The sequence below is a fragment of the Schistocerca cancellata genome, chromosome 3 (genome assembly GCF_023864275.1).
Source record: "Schistocerca cancellata isolate TAMUIC-IGC-003103 chromosome 3, iqSchCanc2.1, whole genome shotgun sequence".
NCBI lineage: Eukaryota > Metazoa > Arthropoda > Insecta > Orthoptera > Acrididae > Schistocerca > Schistocerca cancellata.
Window position 1 is genome coordinate 546,423,791 of NC_064628.1, and position 23,618 is coordinate 546,447,408.

Genomic DNA, 23,618 nt, shown 5'->3' on the forward strand with positions numbered 1-23,618 from the left:
TCGTGGGCAAGTGCTCCACCAACTGAGCTACCCAAGCACAACTCACTCCCTGTCCTCACAGCTTTATTTCCACCAGTACCTCGTCCCCTACCTTCCACACTTCAGAAGCTCTCCTGCAAACCTTGCAGAACTAGCACTCCTGGAAGAAAGGATATTGCAGACACATGGCTTAGCCAGAGTGGGAGAGGGGGGGGGGGGGGGGGGGGCGGATGTTTCTAGACTGAAATTTACACTCTACAGCGGAGTGTGCACTGATATGAAACTTCCTGGTAGATTAAACTGTGTGCCAGACTGAGACTCAAAATCGGGACCTTTGCCTTTCGCGGGCAAGTGCTCTGCCAACTGAGCTACCCAAGCACAACTCACGCCCTGTCCTCATAGCTTAAATTTCGCCAGTACCTCGTTCCCTACCTTCCAAATTTCACAGAAGCTCTCCTGCAAACCTTGCAGAAATAGCACTCCTGGAAGAAAGGATATTGCAGAGTCATGGCTTAGCCACAGTGGGGGAATGTTTCTAGAATGAAATTTTCACTCTACAGCGGAGTGTGCACTGATATGAAACTTCCCGGCAGATTAAAACAGTGTGCTGGGCCAAGACTCGAACTCAGGGCCTATGCCTTTTGTGGGCAAGTGGTCTACCAACTGAGCTACCCAAGCACAACTCACACCCTATCCTCACAGCTTTAATTCCGCCAGTACCTCATCCCCTACCTTCCAAACATCACAGAAGCTCTCCTGCAAACCTTGCAGAACTAGCACTCCTGGAAGAAAGGATATTGTGGAGACACGACTTAGCCACAGCCTGGGATATGTTTCTAGAATGAAATTTTCACTCTACAACAGAGTGTGTGCTGATATGAAACTTCCTGGCAGATTAAAACTGTGTGCCAGACCGAGACTCAAACTCGGGACCTTTGCTTTTCGCAGGCAAGTGAGCTACCTCCTACTGAACTACCCAAGCAAGACTCACGCCTTGTCCTCACAGCTTTAATTCCACCAGCACCTTGTCCCCTTACTTCCAAACTTCACAGAAGCTCTCCTGCGAACTTTGCACAACTAGAACTCCAGGAAGAAAAGATATTGCAGAAACATGGCATAGCCACAGCCTGGGGTATGTTTCTAGAATGAAAATTTCACTCTACAGCAGAGTGTGTGCTGATATGAAACGTCCTGGCAGATTAAAACTGTGTGCTGGACTGAGACGCGAACTCGGAACATTTGCCCTTCCCATTCAAGTGCTCTACCAACTGAGCTACCCAAGCACGATTCACACCTTGTCCTCATAGCTTTAATTCCACCAATACCTCGTCCCCTACCTTCCAAACTTCACAGAAGCTCTCCTGCGAACCTTGTAGAAGTAGCACTCGTGGATGAAAGGATATTGCAGAGGCATGGCTTAGCCACAGCCAGGGGGATATTTCTAGAATGAAATTTTTACTCTACAGTGGAGTGTGTGCTATATGAAACTTCCTGGCAGATTAAAACTGTGCACCGGACTGAGAGTCGAACTCGGGGCCTTTGCCTTTTGCGGGCAAGCGTTCTACGAACTGAGCTACCCAAGCACGACTCATGCCCCGTCCTCACAGCTTTAATTCCGCCAGTTTTAATCTGCCAGAAAGTTTCATATCAGTGCACACTCCACTGTAGAGTGAAAATTTCACTCTAGAAACATCCCCCCTGCTGTGGCTAAGCCATGTCTCCGCAATATCCTTTCTTCCAGAAGTGCTAGTTCTTCAATGTTCGCAGGAGAGCTTCTGTGAAGTTTGGAAGGTAGGGAACAAGGTACTGGCAGAATTAATGCTGTGAGGACGGGGCATGAGTCACGTTTGGGTAGCTCAGTTGGTAGGGCACTTGCCTGCGAACGGCAAAGGTCCCGAGTTCGAGTCTCGGTCCGGCACACAGTTTTAATCTGCCAAGAAGTTTCATATCAGCACACACTCCACTGTAGAGTGAAAATTTTTCTCTAGAAGCGCTCCCCAGGCAGTGACTAAACCATGTCTCCACAATATCCTTTCTTCCAGGAGTGCTAGTTTTGCAAGGTTCGCAGGAGAGCTTCTGTGAAGTTTGGAAGGTAGGGGACAAGGTACTGATGAAATTAAAGCTGTGAGTATGGGGCGTGAGCCGTGCTTGGGTAGCTCAGTTGGTAGAGCACCTGCTCATGAATGGCAAAGGTCCCGAATTCAAATCTCAGTCCGGCATACAGTTTTAATCTGCCAGAAAGTTTCAATAATTTGTTTACTAATTTATTCATTCACCCAAAAAATCTTTCCAGATTGTGGGATGTAGAACAAACAAAACAGTACACAACACAGGAAAAATACAGTATTATTTCAATAGATACATAAATTTTACCTTTATCCACTGAAGAGCTTGCACTACTTGCAGTAGCTGCACTGTCTTGTTTCAAGTCCATTGTATCTCAAATGTTCTAAAAGTTCTGCTGCAGAATAGGAAAAATAATAGACCAACATGACATCTGCTTCATTTTAAATTATACTAACTTAACATATGATGTTCTCACAGTATCTCATGATGCCTGGAAGAATTAATGGTGAAATTTTGTTCACAATTGACGATTAAACTGAGTGGAAACCTGTAAACATGATAAAAAGTTGATATTATGGACGCATATGAGATACCACCTGGTATTATATGTACAGTAACTTATTTATGGGTATCATGCTGATTCAGAAGGCAAAGCAATGATTGTATATGGTTTAGATTGTCTTGTAGTCAATTTCTTCAATTATGAAATAGTTATCTGTGGTGGTGATAGGAAGATGTATAAAAATAATCCACAATTGGGCGTAGTCACTACCCACAAAATATCAAAGGTCAGGAGGATAGTTGGCAACACAGTGCCTGCTACTTTGTTGTAAATTGGAATGGTCTCATAATCTCCAGCTAAAGGTAAACTGGTGTTACAAGTGACTAGTCAGAAACAGTTACAAGAAGAATGGTGAATATGGCACATACTGGTTTTGGCACAGTGAGAGTGGTACCTACCTTATGACTGGGAAATGGATTAAAGGGACACATGCAGTGTACCAAAATACTGCAGAATTTGAGAGGAGAGTGAAGAGCACTCAAGGTAGCATGGGAGAGCCTTAACACATTTTAGATGGCTCTGAGCACTATGGGACTTAACATCTATGGTCATCAGTCTAACACATTTTAGAGTATGGCAAGAAAATAATAACTCAGCCTGAGAAGTAGTCTGATGAAACACAAGTGAGAATAGTATTGTAAAATGAGAGGCATGCTGCTTTTGTTTTCGTGCAGTTACTTGTTAGTTTGTGGAGTAACTAATATAGAATGGAAAATCTGCTTATGAAGTAGAATGTTGAGGCAGTTGTGAGTAGTGAGAAAAGAGAAGAAGCAAGCTCTACACATTCACAGATAATCTACATTGGGTCAGATATGTCTGCCACAGATGTTAATTTTGCAGAGATGTCTGAGTAATGACAACTATGAAAGTTCAGCTTTTTATGTTTGATTGTTTGCATATCTTTAGTGAATTTGGGGATTCCTGCCAGCACAAAGAAAGTTAACTTCAAGAAAGGTGACACGAGAGTCAGAAAATGACAATGATAATTTTGTCCTAGATGTTGCATCACATTATCTGATAAAATTTATCAGTCTAAGTTCACCATGAATTAATATGGTGCAAAACAGCCATTGCCTGACAGTTGGTTGCTGTTTTGTTGCACCCAACAGAGTCCGAGTTGCAAGTCTAATCAAATCTGAAGTCGTGAGCCAATGTTGTTCTTAGCACACCCCAATATGGTGTGCATATTATAATCAGTCCAAAACACAACCAAAACCAATCCAAAGAACACAGCAAAGTAATAAATACTAGACTAATATGTCATATACAAAACATCTATATGCAAGTAACAAAATTGCCTGTTGCTGCACAGTCATATTTGATCAACCAGGTGTGCCTGTGGGTCACCCATCAAATATGTTTGCTAAGATACTTATGAACAGCTTGGACCCCAGTGCTGTAAGTCTGCAACTTAATACAACCTATGCTGCTTGTATCAATATCATATTCCAGGAACATCATATTTAAGAAATTGTCACATATTCTTTCTGTAGCTGTTCTCAATTTGATGACTCATATTAAGAGGATGTACTTTCTGTAATAATGTTTTCTTTGTGAATATTTATTAGAAAACCCATTCTTTCGATCCTTCATTGCCAGTAAATTACAAATAAAATAGCTTAACAACAATGTCGAAAAGACAGATCACTATGTACCGCATAGAAGACATGTTGAGCCCAAGATAAAAACAATGAAAGAAGTCAGAGAAGGCCCTTGTTCAAAAGCTGAATATTTCTAGCATTCTTTTCCATTTTGCCTGTCTGTGATTCAGTACCACTCAAACAAGGACTTTGTCCAACAGCTGAACATTTCTAGCATTCTTTTTCATTGTACATGTCTGTGACTTTGTGCCTCCTCTATGTGGTGACTAGCAATCTATCATTTTCATGTAGCTTTTATTCCACCCTGAACTTTCCATTGTTTAAATAAAAGAACTTAATGACATTCAAGTTTAGGTTTGAAAAATCTTTCTATGAGGGAATTAGTTCTGCCATACTGCGTTATTTCTTATCCTCTTATAGAAAAACACTGTTCTGTACCTGGGCTAATCACAAGTTTCAATTTTTGAAGTAAATGACTATGGCATACTTAGCAACATGAATTTTTAATAATATAGCAATATGTTGGTAAAATCATAATTTAATTCATGGTTATCATGATAAATTTCTTTTAATAACCTCATGAAAATATTCTTTAAAGAACTAATTAGTAGAGATGGATCAAAGCTTAGTCACCAATGAACAGATTTTGCATCTGTTATTGTATTCACATTGAGAATAGCATCAACAAATATAACGCAGCTGTATAAACAGAGGCACCAGGCAAGCAGTTGTGTACCAAAAATATGAGTGCTCCAATGAAATGAATGTTCTCGTCAGAGTGACTATTCACTGAAAGCCATATTGATTCGAACATATAACTTCTCTGAAAAATGATCCATAAAAAAGATACATCTTTAACATTGGACAACATCCACACAATATTTATTTTCTGCAGATGTATAAAGAAATAAAAAACTAAAATGTAAAGTCAGTCATTTATCACCTAGTCCTCCTTAACAACAATCACTACTGCAACATTTTTGACAGTATTCATATATAAAGAAGTCGAGTTGTGAGGCATGAAAGGGAAGCAGTGATTAAAAAGGGAGTGAGACAGGTTTGTAGCCTATCCCTGATGTTATTCATTCTGTATATTGAGCAAGCAGTAAAGGAAACAAAAGAAAAATTTGGAGTAGGAATTAAAAACTATGGAGAAGAAATAAAAACTTTGAGGTTTGCCGATGACATTGTAATTCTGTCAGAGACAGCAAAGGACCTGGAAGAGCAGTTGAATAGAATGGATAGTGTCTTCAAAGGAGGACGTAAGATGAACATCAACAAAAAGCACAACAAGGATAATGGATTGTAGTCAAATTAATTCAGGTGATGCTGAGGGAATTAGGTTAGGAAATGAGACACTTAAGAAAGTAGATGAGTTTTGCTATCTGGGGAGCAAAATAACTGATGATGGTCGAAGTAGAGAGGATATAAAATGTAGGCTGGCTCTGGCACCAAAGCATTTCTGAAGAAGAGAAATTTGTTAACATCAAGTTTAGATTTAAGTGTCAGGAAGTCTTTCCTGAAAATATTTGTATAGAGTGTGGCCATGTATGGAAGCAAAACATGGATGATAAACAGTTTGGACAAGAAGAGAATAGAAGCTTTCGAAATATGGTGCTGCAGAAGAATGCTTAAGATTAGATGGATAGATCATGTAACTAATGAAGAAGTACTGAATAGAGACTTCCTGGCAGATTAAAACTGTGTGCCCGACCGAGACTCGAACTCAGGACCTTTGCCTTTCGCGGGCAAGTGCTCTACCAACTGAGCTACCGAAGCACGACTCACGCCCGGTACTCACAGCTTTACTTCTGCCAGTAAAGCTGTGAGTACCGGGCGTGAGTCGTGCTTCGGTAGCTCAGTTGGTAGAGCACTTGCCCGCGAAAGGCAAAGGTCCTGAGTTCGAGTCTCAGTCGGGCACACAGTTTTAATCTGCCAGGAAGTTTCATATCAGCGCACACTCCGCTGCAGAGTGAAAATCTCATTCTGCAAGTACTGAATAGAATTGGAGAGAAGAGGAATTTGTGGCACAACCTGACTAGAAAAGGGGATTGGTTGGTAGGACACGTTCTGAGGCATCAAGGGGCTACCAGTTTAGTATTGAAGGAAAGTGTGGAGGGTAAAAACTGCAGAGGGAGACCAACAGATGAAGCAGATTCAGGAGGGTGTAGGTTGCAATAGTTACTTGGAGATGAAGAAGCTTGCACAGGATTGAGTAGCATGGAGAGATGCACCAATCCAGTCTTTGGGCTGAAGAACACAACAACAACAACAACAACATATAAAGAAGAACATACTAAAACATTATGGGTATAATGTTTGGCAGTTATGCACTTTGTTCTTTCTTCTTAGGTAGAAGTTGTACAAGCCCATAATTGTGTTGGAGTTGCAGTTCAGAAGAACATTTGCTGCCTGATTTCATAATATCTGTCATTTTACATTGTCCAGTTAATGGTATGTGATACATATGGCTGATGAGTATTTCTTTGATTGATTAAGTCACGCTGTATTTTAATGTTGTTAAGAGTTCATAAGCAGTTGTAATATTCACCCTGAACATCACACACATCCTGCCCAAGGGATATATTGATTTTTACAGTTAAATGTAAATACAAATATCATAATTTGTAGAAATTCATTCTGTGTGAATATCATTAACAGTTGCTTCTCATTTAATGTCCTTTATTTTCTTCCTAAATAGGAACGAGTTTTTAATATTCATGATGAGAAACAAGCTACAGGACCTGAAGTGGTATCACTGATTCCGGCTGTTATGGTACCAAGCAATGATGCTACAACACCAGAGCATATTGCTACACCTCCTCCAACACCTCCCCAAAGATTAGACAGTATTAGCTTGAAGGCTGGGTGACCAATCTTCAGTAAAATTTGTGTAATGTTTTTGCAGGAGGAGCCATCCAATACCACAAAATTAGGTAGGCCAAAATGGTATAAATGTTTGTAAAACTGTCAGTTCTATAAGAGAAAACATAATAAAAATGACAAATAAAAAGTCATATGTAAACAGTAATGTAAATAGGGCCCAGTTTACAAGCCCTTGTGACAAATTCAGAATAAGAATGTGTAACATCCAGCCTGTTAATAAATTGTTTCCCTATAATTATATGTAATACTTAATTTGTTGTTATTACTTGACAGCCTTCCATACAGAGTGAAATACTGAAATTTTAGATAGTTACTGTACCATACCTAAGACTGTATTTGTGTTTGATTTTGTATTGTTTTTTTAAAATTAAATGTGAGATGAAAGTCACCATAATTTTTGTCACCTAGTAAAACCAAATATTTATGTGTTTTTAATTCTTTGAATGTGTCATATTAAAATGATTTTATTGTTGTTGACACTGGAATCATGCTCAAAATGTTTGAAGGAAAACGGCAGATGAAGAGTAAGAATATGAATTGTTGGTGAGAATGTTGTGAATTATGATGAGAGTCTTGTGTATATAATAGTAAAATGAAGGAAGAATATTAATGAAAGTAAATAAAACTAAAATTTTATTGCATGGAAGTTCCCCATGTCCACCAGTTATGACTGTCGTTTCATACAATAGTTATCTCATAAGTTTTGCAAATGCAGTATTGATGTTCCTTATTATTTTTAACTCATAACAAAGTAATAAAATGAAAATAAAGTGTTTTTGTATTTATCCTGTACATACTTTTTATAAAATATTGAAATGTTATAGGTAATTATGAGAAAGTTTCAAATAGTTTTATATATTTGCTCAGTTTTACTGATATAATTAAAATATTTTGTTGCTGCTTTTCTTGCAGTTTGTATGCTAGTGCGAATAATTGAATAAGGAAATGATTTTTTTTAAAGAGAATATTCAATTGATACTGCGGAGAATCAGATTTTCAATGTCTGCATGTTTATCTCAAAGTGAGAATATGTAAGACATACATTTTATTCAAAATATTATTTTCACTCTTTCTCTCATTTAATAAGTATTAATGTTTATCAGGCTCCAAATATTGTCTTAAAATTTTATAGCTATTTATGCAATTATAATTCATGTTCATATGTTAAATACATTTTTAAAGAAGCAATGCACACAGTAGTGGTTTAAACAAATGTACAATATATGCCAAAAAATTATTTTATATAATACAGTTATGTCAAACATATCAAGTTCTATTTCTTCTAGTCTTTCCATTTCATTATTCATAATCTGTTTGCCACAGTTTAAAGGACATATTTAACGTCCCCTTCCTTATTTTAAATAGTCCTCTATTGAATTCATAAATCATACTCTTCTGATTATGATGAATAATACAGCCAATAAGTCAAAGTACATGCTCAAAATGAACATACAGAGAGATTTCTTGGAACAAAATCAGTTTCCCTTTGAACCATACAGTTAAATATCAGTATTAAAATATAAAGATTTTTCTTTACAATTCAAGTATTTGAAAATATACATTTTCCAAAAAAATTATTCCAATTTTCTGTTTCTTTAAAAATACTTCATGCAGAGTGGGCAAATTTTACAGTATACAAAAAATCCATGACCTTTGGTAGCCAAATTACGTCCTTGGTTTTTATAAGAGGAGTTAAAATAAATTGATGCTACTGGGGTTTCAATAACAGAATCATACTTAAAATTATAAGGTGTCACTCCTGGGATAGCTGACAATAGTAATGTCATGATTTCATCCACTGTCACACAGTTACCTTATACTCTTATAGAGTAGCTATTATATAATAGTCTAAAAGTAATTAGAATGTACTATATAATTATTTCTCATGTGTGTGATCAGTTGGAAATGTGTGCCACATATTGATATTTTTGTATAGTTACCACCATATTGTTCCCTACACTAACCAGTATTTGAGTGCCCATTGTTATAGAAGAACACGTTGTGAACTCTCATGTAACTTCTTGTTTCTAGTGCACTTGAATTAGAAGCATGTGCCATCATTTATTCCTTCTACATTACCTTCATTTCTATAATACTCTTTTTATCCTACAAGGATTTTGTGGCCCCAGAAACCTTTTATTCAATTATGATTTCAGTTTTTAAATCTTCTTATGTTATTTTAATTTTGATATATAATATATTATGTTACTATGTCCTGAAAGTATGTACTGACTGCATGTATAATTTTGTTGTTTTTGGCTCATTGTCAGTTTTATTTTACATCTAGTGTTTCATGCACACATTATTTTACTTATGTGTCATATACTTTTGTTTATGCAATTGATTTAGGAAGCTAAATAATCCTGCATAAAGACTATAACATTATCTGCCAATTAAACTTGCAGACCTAAGAGCAAAACACACACACATATATACACATGGAGAGAGAGAGAGAGAGAGAGAGATGGGGAGGGAGGTGTACTTTTTAAAAATGTATAATTTTACAAGAAATGCCTCTCTCTTGCACAGGAGTAACTTGAACAAATCAGTGTACTGAGGAGAATTTTTTCTATACTCCCTACAGCATGATATTGGTGTTTTCAACTATACAGAAATTATGAGTTATATATGAAAATAATGGAGCATTCTTAAATTCCTTAAGTCTCAGTTTTTTCCATACTTTACAATAATGGCTGTGTTTGGTGCTCTTAGCATTGAGGATGTTGTGAGTGTATTTTGGTTCTAATTTTTTGTGACACATTATTTATGCTCAGATTACTCCCTAAACTTCTGTTAATGTTTTTTTAGTTTATTAGAAGTCTTTTGAGTTATTTACTACAAATACTTCTCCTAACAATCTACAATGATGTTGCAGGTGACATTATTGCCATTAAGTAACTGGATTTTTGGAAGTAATGTCCTGTTTAGAGATTTAGTCTCTCTCATTTTTTAAATATGGATCTCACACATTCAGTGTGTAGGTTGAGCAGTATATATATCACTGTCAGCACATTGATTAAAGGTGTAAATAACTTCATATCAGTGCTAAATATGGCCTGGTGCATTCTTCATATATTTAATATATGACATACTTCTTTTGTGAGGAAAATTAGTTGGATATAGTTCAAGTTTCAACTGTATGATTCATGAAATTTTTCTCCTTAGTGCTCCATTTCTGAAATATGTAACATACTGACTGCATTTTTAAAACACTCTCAACATCATCTTTGTGCTCCACACATTATATCTCTCACAAATGTGTGTACTGAGCAGAGTTTTCCTCACTTTTAGTACTTTCATATTGCTTTGAATTTCTTTATTTTTCTCACTGACTATGAAAAAATAAGCAACTGCCACTAAAAATATAAGTAGCATCCCTTGAGTTGGAATGTTTCTACCACAGCAGTGTGGAGTAACAATGCCAGTTTTGGTAAGTAAAATGCTTTCATTTATTTTTTTAATATTGATTGTTTTGAACTTTCAACAGTCAGATTGCTGCTGTTTTTGTTTTTCACTTCCTCATTAAAATTTCATAAATCTTATGTCATTATTTCTACCAAACTTCCAATGTCATAGTCAGTGACATCAAGGAAAGAAAGAAAATTAAGTTACTATGGATAATACTACAATCTATAACACCAGAGTTATACCAGAAATATGCCACACAAGATTTCAAGAGTCCCTTTTGTATTACACATAAATTTTCAGAGTGTTTCTTGCTTAAATAATTATATTTTCAATTTATTTATTTAATTGATGATGAAGTCCACAGAGTGCTTTTTTCTGCAGAATATTTCTGGACTGTAGTCACTCTTGATCTATAAAATTAATGAATTATACACCATACTATAAAACTGTGCTTTTGAAATTACAAAACAGATCATATGCACTCTTTACGTGGTTACAGACTTTTGTATCAATGTGGCGGCTGATAGACCCCACCAATGAAATGAAAGGCCTCAAATAACATGGCTGATGTGTGGCAGAGTTGGGATTTTACTTGTTCAAAACATTGCATGTGATACACATGTGAAGATGTATGCATTAGTGAAGTTCAGTGCAGTGGGGAAAGGATAGGAGAGGGGAAGGAGGAGGGGGATTCTTGTTATTTATGGCAAAACAAGTAATACTAAATTGCAGAGTTGACACTGAACAATTCATTAAGAGAAATAATAGCTCAGAGGTGTAAAATTGCTCTGTAGCTGACTGGATTTGCCATCCTTCTTGTCTAATGAGACCTTCCAGCATTAGATCATGTATCTCACAACTTCTACTTCCCGTATTATGCAGATATTAGGGATCCAATTAGTTTTTTATTGCTTTACTGCTCCAAATTATGATTGATTTATTTATTTTGTGATCAAATTTTAAGCATGTAGATGAGTTGCGAATTGAGACACTGTGTTCTTAGTGTTGAAAATTACATTCAACAAATTTTTTAAATTGGTTCTTATTCTTTTGAAAAAGCTGTTGATTATGGATGGAGACAAAGAATAACTTTGTTGCATCCTAGGAACTTTGCTTTAGATTTTGTGTCTATCTGGATGGTTTTAATTAAGGCTAATAGTTTCAGGTCAGCCCTGAATTCATCAAGGATGTTTAGCAAGACCTCATAGTCTTTGAAGTTGTATGCTTTTGTAGACTATCTAATACTGTATTTAGGTTGAAGCTTAAAGTATCTGGTAATTGTTTATAGGTTCCATATATGGTCTAATGTGGTGTGGCTTTTCCTGAAACACCCATGGTATTTGCTTATTTCATACTCAACTTGAGCTTCTGATCGTTCCAGAATGGCAAGTATTGGAATTTTGTTGGTAATCAATAGCAGGGGATGACTCTACAGTTGTTGACATTTTTTGTGCTGCCTTTTTATGCTGTGGCTAGATGAGGGCTATTTTACAATCTTCGTGAAGGGTTCAAAAATTCAGATTTCTTCTATTTAATGTTGCAAGATTTCAATCTGTCCTTCATTGGAATATTTCCAGAGTTCTGTGACTTTTGAGTCTTTCCTTGGTACCTTGTTGATTTATGTTGGACAAAGTGATGCTTGATTTCTTCTTTCTTGGTGGCCTGCTTCCAGGAATCTTACTTTGGGTTCCTTGCTTTCAATGGGACCTCTGGATTTTCACGCTTTGATAAGTTCTTGAAGTAGTCTACAAGGATCTCATAGTTTTCTTTGACTGAGGTCATCAGAATGCCTTCCTATCATTGACAGTACAACAACAGTTTCTGGTAGCCTGTGTGTTTCATTTGAAGCCTCTGTAAGATCTGTGGTTGCATTTCCCTTGAAGTTTTACTTTTCAGTAAGAAGTTTTTCATATCTGTCTGTTTTCAGCTCAGATCACAGCTGTAAGGGTATTTGGGGCTTTTCCTGACTTCTTTGTCACGAGTTTGTTGCTGTGTAAGTTATGATACATTTGGGTGTCATACTGGTATTGGCAGAGATTGTGATGAATGTGATACTTAATGTGTATGGATCTGAATCGATGATCATGACATGATCTATCTGGAAATATTCAATGGTTTAGACTGGCTATCTCCTGTTGGCAGTTTTCTGGCCAGATGGTGAAAGTGGGCCAGCATGATCTGCTAGTTGTATTCTTTCACAGATAGAGTAATAGCTTGCCTCTTAAGATGGCTTTCCGCACGGAGGTACTTCCAATGATTTTTCACATATTGTTTGTTAAGTTTGGCCAGCTGTAGATCCAGTAAGTCCCAGAAGACTTCCGCTTCATCTAGGTCTGATCTCTTACTATAATTTGTACTTTTTGATGTACTTGATTGTTAATAATAATCTGTTGTTCAGTGGCTTGCAGTTAGTGACTATTTTGAGGAACCTGGTTTACATGGTAAGCACAGTTCCGAGCACTTGAAGATACAATAACCTTCTGATTCAAACATCTAAAATATAAGGGAAAGGATCAATTGCTATGCACCGTAAAGATAACACACTGAGTAGCAGACAGGCACAATGAAAAGACTGTTCCACTTTAGCTACAGCCAAAGCCTTCTTCAGGAAAGAAAACATGCATATTCTTTCACCATGATAGCACACCTCACATGCACTTGGCTGCATCTCCAGCAGCTCTGGTCCAGAGATGGTGGTCATGTGTGCATGAGGTGTGCTTGCTTGTGTGAATCAATATGTATGTTTTCTTTTCTGAAGAAGGCTTTGGCCGAAAGCTAAATCATAACAGTCTTTTCGTTGTGCCTGTCTACAGCTCATTGTGTCCTCTTTGCGGAGAGTAGCAATCTATGATTTTCCTCACGTTGTTGATATTCCAACCAGGAGTTTCCATTGTTAGATTCAAAGTTTCTTCATCTGAGTACTACATTTCTTGTTGGATGATTATAGAGATCTATTTTTGTGTAGGGCTTGGTAAGACTGTTTAAAATCATTTTTGACAGCCATAAACAGGAACAACCATACTGAATAAATAAATGAAGGCAGTGAACCAATATCACATCAAACTTATGAACTGATAAAGGTTTTCAGCTGGTCCATTGATATAAGGGTATTTACATTGGATATTAGCAGATAGATTTTGAATTTAATGGCAGTTATATTGAATGTCTCTGCCAAGATTTTGAATTTAGTTCTGAGTGTATATTTGTATTGGACATTCAGAGATCCCATGATTTATCTCAAGTATAATGTAGAGTCTCCTCCAGGATCTGAATAAGAGTTACTGCTTTCATGATGGAGGGATTCATGAAACTCTTATCCCATGTGGTAACTTCCTTAAAACATTATGCCCCCATGTTTGGCTTGATTTTGTTGTGATGGTTACACATATATGAAAACTAGAGCTGTGAGATGTAGAGGCTGCCTCAAGATGCTTTCTGGACATACTGTTATGACTTGCTTATATGATGGGCCTGGGATGAGTGACAGAAAATACTGAGCTATTCCATCCACCCTGTGGATACTGGAAGTGGAGATTTCTTTCTTATATGTTGTATTGTGATGTCCAGCATCATACAGTTTCTATTAAACTTTTATTTCTTTTCTGAGCTGTCACATGCTAATACAAAAGTTTTAAATACAGTGCATTTTTATCCAAACATTTTGAGATAAATACCATAATGGAAATTAACTGTATGTAAATGGATAATAGTGTTAGTTGTGAAGCACTAAAACAGGTACAGCAAGAAGAGTGTTGACAGAAAAGCTTTGAATCTCAAGTTCAAAATGTGGCAGATCTCTCTGGAGGGGGATACAAGCTGTGTATGAATGGAAACATTTAGTCACTCACTTCAGCAAAACAGTAAAATGAAAAGTTTCTCAAAACCCATGGCAGGACTTCCTTTCACAGAAAATTATTCAGATGCACTGCACAGACTAGTAACAGCCTATACAAGATCCATTGTGATTAGCCCTGGAATTCATACAAGACAACAGACTTAGGTTACATGTTTGTTGAAAGTACATGTTTTGCCATAGTGTTGTGTGTAGATTTAATCCACTTTAAGATATTTACACTTATTTTTTCTCGAATATCTCAGCACACACACTCAAAATTGATACACATTGTTCATCATCATCAACTTCAGTTAGTCCTTTCAGCAAGCCATTTAGGTTGTTTCTGAATGATTTTATCCATTTATTTCTATGTTGATGTATTTCCTCCTGCACTACAGAATCTCCCCTTTTGAGGTCTTCTTTAATCTGGCCCAGCCACCTCCTTCTTGGAGATCCAACTGCTCTTTGTCCTGGATACTTTCGTTTTCAAGTATTGACTCGTAATACAATTACACTGCATCTATTTCACTAACCAAACAACTTCCAACTCAGTGCACTTAGCCTTTTCTATAGGGTCACTTCCATTTCTGATCTTGTTTCTCCTTGTCTTATGTAAAGCAGACCAAAGGAATTTCATTGCACTACCATGTTACAGAGCAGCTCTCCAAAAGACAGAAAATTATGGACAGAATTTTACTGAAATCCTTTTTTAATGGTTCAAATTCATTTCACTACCTGATCCAAAATATTAGCTAGAAAAATCTAGTATGAAATATGGTAGGCACATATTGAGAATGTTGGCCTGCTGTAAACTGCTTTAGCTGCAGCCACAGTTCAATATGCTTTGGCCAAACAAGTCATTTACCTTTATGATGTGCTTTTAATCAGCTAAAAACTACGTCTTCTGTGATGGTCAATTTTAACAGCTCGAAGATTATTTTTACATATATTTATTTGGCTGTCAACTCTGTAGACAAGGTGCTTATGCACACTTGCACAGTGCCACAAGACATAAAATAGCCTGTCCAAACCTCCAGTTAGAAAAAGTTTGTATCAGCATTTGGTAATCATGGAGAGGACAGGAGTCACATACACTTCATAATAACCATAGCATATTCAGTGTCCTGGGCTAAAATCTAAACATCTTGGCAGTGTTTCCTGGAATGAGGACATGTGACAGTGTTGATTATCTGTCCACACTATTCAAAATGAACTGGCTATATACTGACACAGAGTTACCCTTTCTCTACTCTCTCTCTCTCAGATCACCAGCAACATTATCATCACACTCCTTGCAATCACCTTCATTAAATCAGTTATACTTAAAGTGTGATATACATGCTGCCAAACTGGTGGCAATTAGAAAGGCTTGGGTGAAGCCGTGAGTGGTATGAAATGATGATACAGTAATAGATTGAATTGTTGACATCAGTGCAGGTAAGTATGGTCAGTTTTCTTCTGTACTTGTCCTTACATGTGGAACAAATGAACTACATAAATGTCAACATGGAAGAAAAATGAGAAAGAAAACAGACAAAACGGGGAAGTAAAAGCCTGAAAATTAAAGGCTCTGTAGGTAACTATACAGAACAGTTTTTTTATTGAAAAAGGTACAAGAAAATCCTACATAAAAAATTCATTGAGCAAAGTATTATGCTTAGATAGCCTGAGAAATAGGAGCTAGCCGCTGAAACATTTTGAGTTTTTGCGACTTTTCACTTTTCCTCATTATCTTCCTCCTGCAGCAACTTTCATTATTCAGTTCCTTCCTCAATTAGTTTCCACTTTTAAGCAACTGAGAAATAAGTATCTTTTGAATTCTAGTCTCTAATTCCTGGTAACTGATGTCTGCATGTAATGTTAAATAGCATTTATGTCTTCAGGAGTTAAATTTTGCATCCTATGAATCCATTGTATAAATGTATACCTTCTAACTCTCAAATGAATTATGTGAATATATTTGACATTGCATCTGAGACATGTGTAATATAGTTCTTTTGTATGAGAAATATAAATTTTTGTAAGTGTAAAAATCACTCTGAATACTTTCACTGACATATAAACTTTCAAATTTTAACCATGGAAAATGAACACTACTGTTGCTCTGAATTATCACTAAGGTAAAGTCTAAATACACAAGAAGAAATCAACTACTTCATTATGATTTGCACTGACAAAACAGCTCTAGGTAGATATATTGTCTGTACAGTAAATGTGTTTCTTGCCAGTTATAAATATAAATATCACCAGTTGTCATCATTCAAGAATGCTTTATTGTGTGACAAAGGGAGCTGCAAATTCCAAAATTTTGGTTCAAACTTATATTCTTTTTTTCTGTCATTTAATAGATTAAGACTTTCTTTTCAGTTTGATATTCCTAAGTTATAAACAAAATGTAACACAGAAAATGTAGATACCTGTGCTCTCAGGGAAATAGCAAATTTAATATCTGGAGGAAAGAATACTTGGGTTAAAATTAATTAATCATGGCATTATGATCCTTCTATGGCATCAAATTTTTCTGACTAAATGTTATTCACTCTTGTTAACCTTGGCATATATATACTCATGTCATTATGCTCTTGTAGTGTAATGGAGGCAACTGCATTTAATTTATCTTGTTATTTATCTAGTGTAGAGCCAGGAAAATAAAATTTTCATTATTATTGTTGTAGAGCCAGCAAAGTAAAATTTTTGTTGTTACCAGTTTAATACCTCAGTAAATGACACTTGTCACCACGTATGAGTGTTGGAAAAAAGTGTTGATTGTTATTGTAAATGTCTATGTTAAGATTATATTCGTTTTTTTTCTGTTTCTAAATGAAGTGCTGCACATTAACACTTGAGACACTTCTAGTTACGAGTACCATATTCTGAACTATGCTATTATCTGTCATCTACTTTTGAAGAGATTCACATGGAGTGCAACTCATAGAGACAATAAAGGATACAACGGTGAAGAAATGCTGACAGAGCTGGAAAGTGTACAGGAGACCTTCACGATTTGACAACAGAGAAAAATCTAATTTTTTAAGTGTGTAAAATGTGATGAAGCACAACTGTGAAGAAATCTTAGAAAAAAACCTAAGTATTGAAATAATGTTTATGAGTGTGCTACTTTCTGCTGTGAGATACACATGCAGGATATTGCTGAAGGTCGGTGCTTTGGCAGGCATGGCACTTTTCATGCAGCCGTTTTAATTCTACTTTTGTGTTCTTTGAAAACAAACAGTTACAAATTATAAAGATAAGAAAACGTAAGACTGAAGAATATATAATTCATCACTAAATGAATTCCCAAATATTATATTATTTTTCATAAAAAACTGTTGTGTGTAATACAGTGAATTCTGAATCTGTCTCATTGTATGCTTCTTGCTAATAATCAGTAGCATTAATATTCAGTATAGGAAAGGTATTATTGGAGTTGTTGTTGTGACTTATCTGATATACAATAAATTTATCTGTTGTAAAGGTAAATGTTAGATGTACTGTCTGATCATAAAAATATTGACTGAAATCTACTTTTTTTTTTTTTTTTTTTTTTTTTTTATTTGTGAACAGTGCTGCTTTAAAATGGATATAGTAAAGTGTTTGTTTTTTCAGTATCCATATTTTTCTGAGACATTGAAGCAATACTTATCTGTGTTATTTCTAATAAAATGTTCATAACAACCAATAATTTAGGACTCATTTGACTTATTTTAAATTCCATGGATTTCTTGTAAGTCTTGTGATATTCTGTAAGTATGTAGAGTTTATCATTATTTAAATAATTTGGATTGATGTTAATACTATTTACATTGAGTTTCATTTTTGCGAAATTAGATGTCCACTTTGAGAGCTGCTGTAAGGAGTTTGAACTGATAATCATTATCATTCATTTCATGTCATTAGATGCAAGCCATCTACGAAAGCAGCCATTTGATCAACCTCCTTCACTGTAGTCATAGCATTCTATGAGGGCATGCTGAAAAAATAATGCCTCCAAATTTTTTATTCTCTTCTCAATATCGGTTGTTGTATTACATATCATGCACATTCCTCAGCTGACTTTCACGTTTTGCTGACGCAAATTGCAACCTTCTGCCACTAGCGAGCTCCAAATTGTAGCATGTGACATGGCAGTGTGTAATGTAAGTACGACTGTGTGTGAGAAACAGCATGCTGTAATTGTCCGCCGCTCGTGGTCTCGCGGTAGCGTTCTCGCTTCCCGAGCACGGGGTCCCGGGTTCGATTCCCGGCGGGGTCAGGGATTTTCACCTGCCTTGAGATGACTGGGTGTTTGTGTTGTCCTCATCATTTCATCATCATCCAGGAAAGTGGCGAAATTGGACTGAGCAAAGATTGGGTAATTGTACGGGCGCTGATAACCACGCAGTTGAGCGCCCCACAAACCAAACATCATCATCAGCATGCTGTAATTGACTTTCTAACCACAGAAAACATGCCACCAATTGGAATCCATAGAATAATGAAAGCTTTGCACAGTACTGATTGTTTTGACATCAGCAACATTTGCAACAATCCGATACCCTGAGTTCACTGCACCTCTTATCCTCTATACAGCCCCGCATTGGCCCTGCCTGATATTCATGTTTTTCTGTAACTTAAAGAACACCTTAGACGATTTTATTTGATAATGATAAAGTGGTGCAAGCAGAGGTGAGGTTGTGGCTACATAATGAAGTCAAACATTCTACAGTGATGGTGTCAACAAACTAGTCTCTCATTGGAAGAAATATGTTTGTTGCCAGGGTGACTCTGTCAAGAAATAAATATATGCATGGACAATAAAGATGTAGAATGTTAATAAAGTTTTTATGTAAAAAGCTTTAAGAGATGTCGCATAAAATTTTTGGAGGCATTACTTTCCAGCGCGGCCTCGTATATATGAGTATGACCAGTAACCTACTCTCCATCAAGATGAGTGGCTACTGCCAAGATGCAACAAACGCCATCTGGACCACCCAGTTGCTGAGCATTATGCTCAGCATAAGATGGTTGACTTCATTGGCTGTTTCAAGAGCCATACCATGTAAATCCTTCATCTTTCTATTCCTCCTTTCCTAACATCAGAAGCTCTGAATTATATAGTTCGAATGTGCCACTCCAACATATTGCTTTGACCTTAAAAACATCCAGGTCTCAATCTTCACTACTTACTGTCCTCCAATTACCTCATCCCCCACTTCTGTACCACACTTCTTTTGACATTCACCATTCAGTGTGACATATTTTTCCCAACAATGGATGACTTGGTGGAGACCTCATTTGTAGTAGTATGCATTTTAGCTATTCAGGAAATATTCCACCTGAAAATCCTCCTTGACATCATTGTAGAAATTCCCACCGTGCAAGGTTTCTTCAGCTGGATGTACAGGAGGTAGCCATAGATGCCATGTCAGGAGAATACTGGAGTTGAGGCAAAATTTGATAGCCCAGAGAAGCACATCTACGTCTACATCCCTGCCCAAACTCTTTGCCTTTACAAATGTCTGCTTGTGTCTGTATATGTGTGGATGGATATGTGTGTGTGTGCGAGTGTATACCTGTCCTTTTTTCCCCCTAAGGTAAGTCTTTCCGCTCCCGGGATTGGAATGACTCCTTACCCTCTCCCTTAAAACCCAAATCCTTTCGTCTTTCCCTCTCCTTTCCTCTTTCCTGACGAGGCAACCGTTGGTTGTGAAAGCTAGAATTTTGTGTGTATGTTTGTGTTTGTTTGTGTGTCTATCGACCTGCCAGCGCTTTTGTTTCGTAAGTCTCATCATCTTTCTTTTTAGATATACTTTTCCCACGTGGAATGTTTCCCTCTATTATATTCTACATCTACTCTACATGATTACTCTGCTATTCTCAATAAAGTGCCTGGCAGAAGGTTCAATGAACCACCTTCAAGCTGTCTTTCTACCGTTCCACTCTCGGAACGGCATGCAGGAAAAACAAGCACTTAAATTTTTCTGTGTGAGCCCTTATTTCTCTTAGTTTATCATGATGATCATTTCTCCCTATGTAGGTAGGTGGCAACAGAATGTTTTTGCAATTGGAGGAGAAAACTGGTGATTGAAATTTCATGAGAAGACCCCGTCGCAGCGAAAAATGCCTTTGTTTTAATGATTGCCGCTCCAGTTAACGTATCATGTCTGTGACACTATCTCCCCTATTTCATGATAATACAAAATGAGCTGCCCTTCTTTGTACTTTTTCAATGTCATCTGTCAGTCCCACCTGATGTGGATCCCACAGCACACAGCAATACTCCAGAATAGGGCGGACAAGCGTGGTGTAAGCAGTCTCTTTATTAGACCTGTTTCACCTTCTAAGTGTTCTGCCAATGAATTGCAGTCTTTGGTTTGCTCTACCCACAACATTATGTATGTGATCGTTCCAATTTAAGTATTTAGCTGAATTTTCAGACTTCAAATTTGTGTGACTTATCGCGTAATCAGAATTTAGCTGATTTCTTTTAGTACTCATGTGAATTTTCTTTATTCAGGGTCAACTGCCATTTTTTGCACCATACAGATATCTTATCTAAATCATTTTGCAAGTCAAGAGAAGGAAAGTTGCTGCTCACCATATAGCGGAGATGCTGAGTCGCGATAGGCACAATAAATAGATTCACACAATTAAAGCTTTGGGCCATTAAGGCCTTTGTCAGCAGTATATGGTGAGTAGCAACTTTCCTTCTCCAGTATTGTTACATTCTATCCTGGATTTTCCGTTTTGCAACTCATTTTGATCATCTGATGACTTTACACTTCCTTGGGGAATGCCGAATATTACTTCTGTTTTACTCGATGACTTTCCACCTATTACTACCAACTGTGACCTTTCTGACAGGAAATCATGAATCCAGTTGCACAACTGAGGCGATACTCTGTAGGCACCCAGTTTGGTTAGAACATGCTTGTGAGGAGTAGTGTTGAAAGCCTTCTGGAAATCTAAAAATATGGAATCAATTTGACATCGCCTGTCGACAGCACTCATTACTTCATGAGTATAAAGAGCTAGTTTTGTTTCACAAGAATGATATTTTCTGAATCCGTGCTGACTGTGTGTCAGTAAATCATTTTCTTCGAGGTACTTCATAATGTTTGAATACAGTATATGTTACAAAACCTTACTTCAAATTGACGTTAGTGATATAGGCCTGTAATTCAGTGGATTACTCCTACTTCACTTTTTGGATATTGGTGTGGCTTGAGCAATTTTCCAATCTTTAGGTACGGATCTTTCTCTGAGTGAGTGGTTGTACATAATTGCTAAATATGGAGCTATTTTATCGGCATAATCTGAGAGGAATCTGACAGGTATACAATCTGGACCGTAGGCCTTTCCTTTATTAAGTGATTTAAGCTGCTTTGTTACATCGAGGATATCTTCTTCTATGTTTCTCATCTTGGCAGTTGTTCTTGATTGGAGTTCAGGAATATTTACTTCATCTTCTTTGGTGAAGGAGTTTCGGAAAACCATGTTTAATAACTCTGCTTTAGTGGCACTGTCATCAGTGACTTCACCATTGTTATCTTGCAGTGAAGGTACTGATTGCGTCTTGCCACTGGTGTGCTTTATGTATGGCCAGAATCTCTTTGGGTTTTCTGCCAGATTTTGAGACAGAATTTTATTGTGGAAATTATTAAAAGTATCTCACATTGAAGTACGGGATATATTTTGAATTTCTGTAAAACTTTGCCAATCTTGTTGATTTTGCATTCTTTTAAATTTGGCATGCTTTTTTTGTTGCTTTTGCAACAATCTGACCCATTTTGTGTACCATGGGGGATCAGTACCATCACTTATTAATTTATATGGTATATATCTCTCAACTGCTGTCAATACTATCTCTCTGAAAACATTCTACAACTCTTCTACAATTACATGATCAGACCAGAAGGAGTGAAGACTGTCTCTTAAAAAGGCATTAAGAGCATTTTTATCAGCTTTTTTAAATAGATATACTTTGTGTTTCTTTTTGATGGTTGTAGGTGTTATGGTATTCAGCCTAGCAGCAACTGCCTTGTGGTCACTAATCCCTGTATTTGTCACAATACTCACTATTTGTCCAAGATTATTTGTTGCTAAAAGATCAAGTATGCTTTCGCAACCATTTATGCTTCGAGTGGGCTCATGAACTAATTGTTCAAAATAATTTTCTGAGAAAGCATTCAGTACAATTCCGGATGACGTTTTATGCCTGCTGCCGGCTATAAATGTATAATTTTTCCAGCATGTCGAGGGTAGATTGAAGTCACCACCGACTATAATTGTATGAGAGGGGTACTTATTTGAAATGAGACTCAAGTTTTCTTTGAACTGTTTGGCAACTATATCTTCTGAGCCGGGGGGGTTGGTAAAATGATCCAGTTAATAGTTTAGTCAAATTATCAGGTATAGCCTCTTCCCATACTATTTCACATAAACTATCTCCTTCAATTTCACTACAAGACAAACTACCTCTGACAGCAATAAATACTCCACCACTAACTGTATTTAATCTATACTTTCTGAACACTGTTAGATTGTTTGAAAAAATTTTGGCTGAACTTATTTCCAGCTTTAGCCAGCTCTCTGTACCTACAATTATTTGAGCTTCAGTGCTTTCTATTAGGGCTTGGAGCTCTGGTTCTTTCCCAACACAGCTACAACAATTTACAACTACAATACCAATCATTTCTACAACTACCTTACTGTGTTTTACCCGCCCACTTTTAGACGTTCTGTGGTTCCCTGAGACCCTCTAACCTAAAAAACTGCCCAGTCACTTCCACACAGCCCACACTACCCATGTGGCCACCTCTTGTGTGTAGTGGACTCCTGACCTATTAAGCAGAACCTGGAAACCCACCACCCGCTCATATTTGTGTAATTAAACTTTTAGAGACATATCAGTCATTTAGCTGATATGTATGGCTCTGCCACAGTGAGTAGTAATATACACTTGCAGTGTCTCATGAACTAGATTTTAACTAACACTTGTTTCACTGTGGCACACAGACCAAATATGTAGCAGAATCTGGTCATTTGGTGAAGTTTCTTTTATGCCAGTAAATTATTTTTGCTACTGCTATGTGTACTGCTTTGTAGATTCATCAGTGTAGTTCTTCAAATTGGCTTCAGTTTCTGTTGCCACGAAAGGCTGAGGCAGAATTTCTGAAAAACTAACATATGCATGTTATCACATATCAGGTATTGAAGAAATATACTATTTCGTAAGTTTCAGTTCAAGGGCCAACGTTTTTTTTTTCATAATTTAAGAATAGATATATGAGCTATTTCC

At 36.8% G+C, this 23,618-nt stretch overlaps 1 protein-coding gene across 1 annotated transcript in view; it reads left to right on the forward strand.

Moving 5' to 3' along the window:
- Window positions 1-8,290, forward strand: part of LOC126176416 (low-density lipoprotein receptor-related protein 4) — a 646,448-nt gene extending 638,158 nt beyond the window's left edge. Inside the window, exon 30 of the mRNA XM_049923573.1 lies at window positions 6,911-8,290. Coding sequence (XP_049779530.1) covers window positions 6,911-7,081 — 171 coding nt within the window. The 3' untranslated portion in view covers window positions 7,082-8,290. The remainder of the gene's footprint in view (window positions 1-6,910) is intronic.
- Window positions 8,291-23,618: the final 15,328 nt, after the last annotated feature.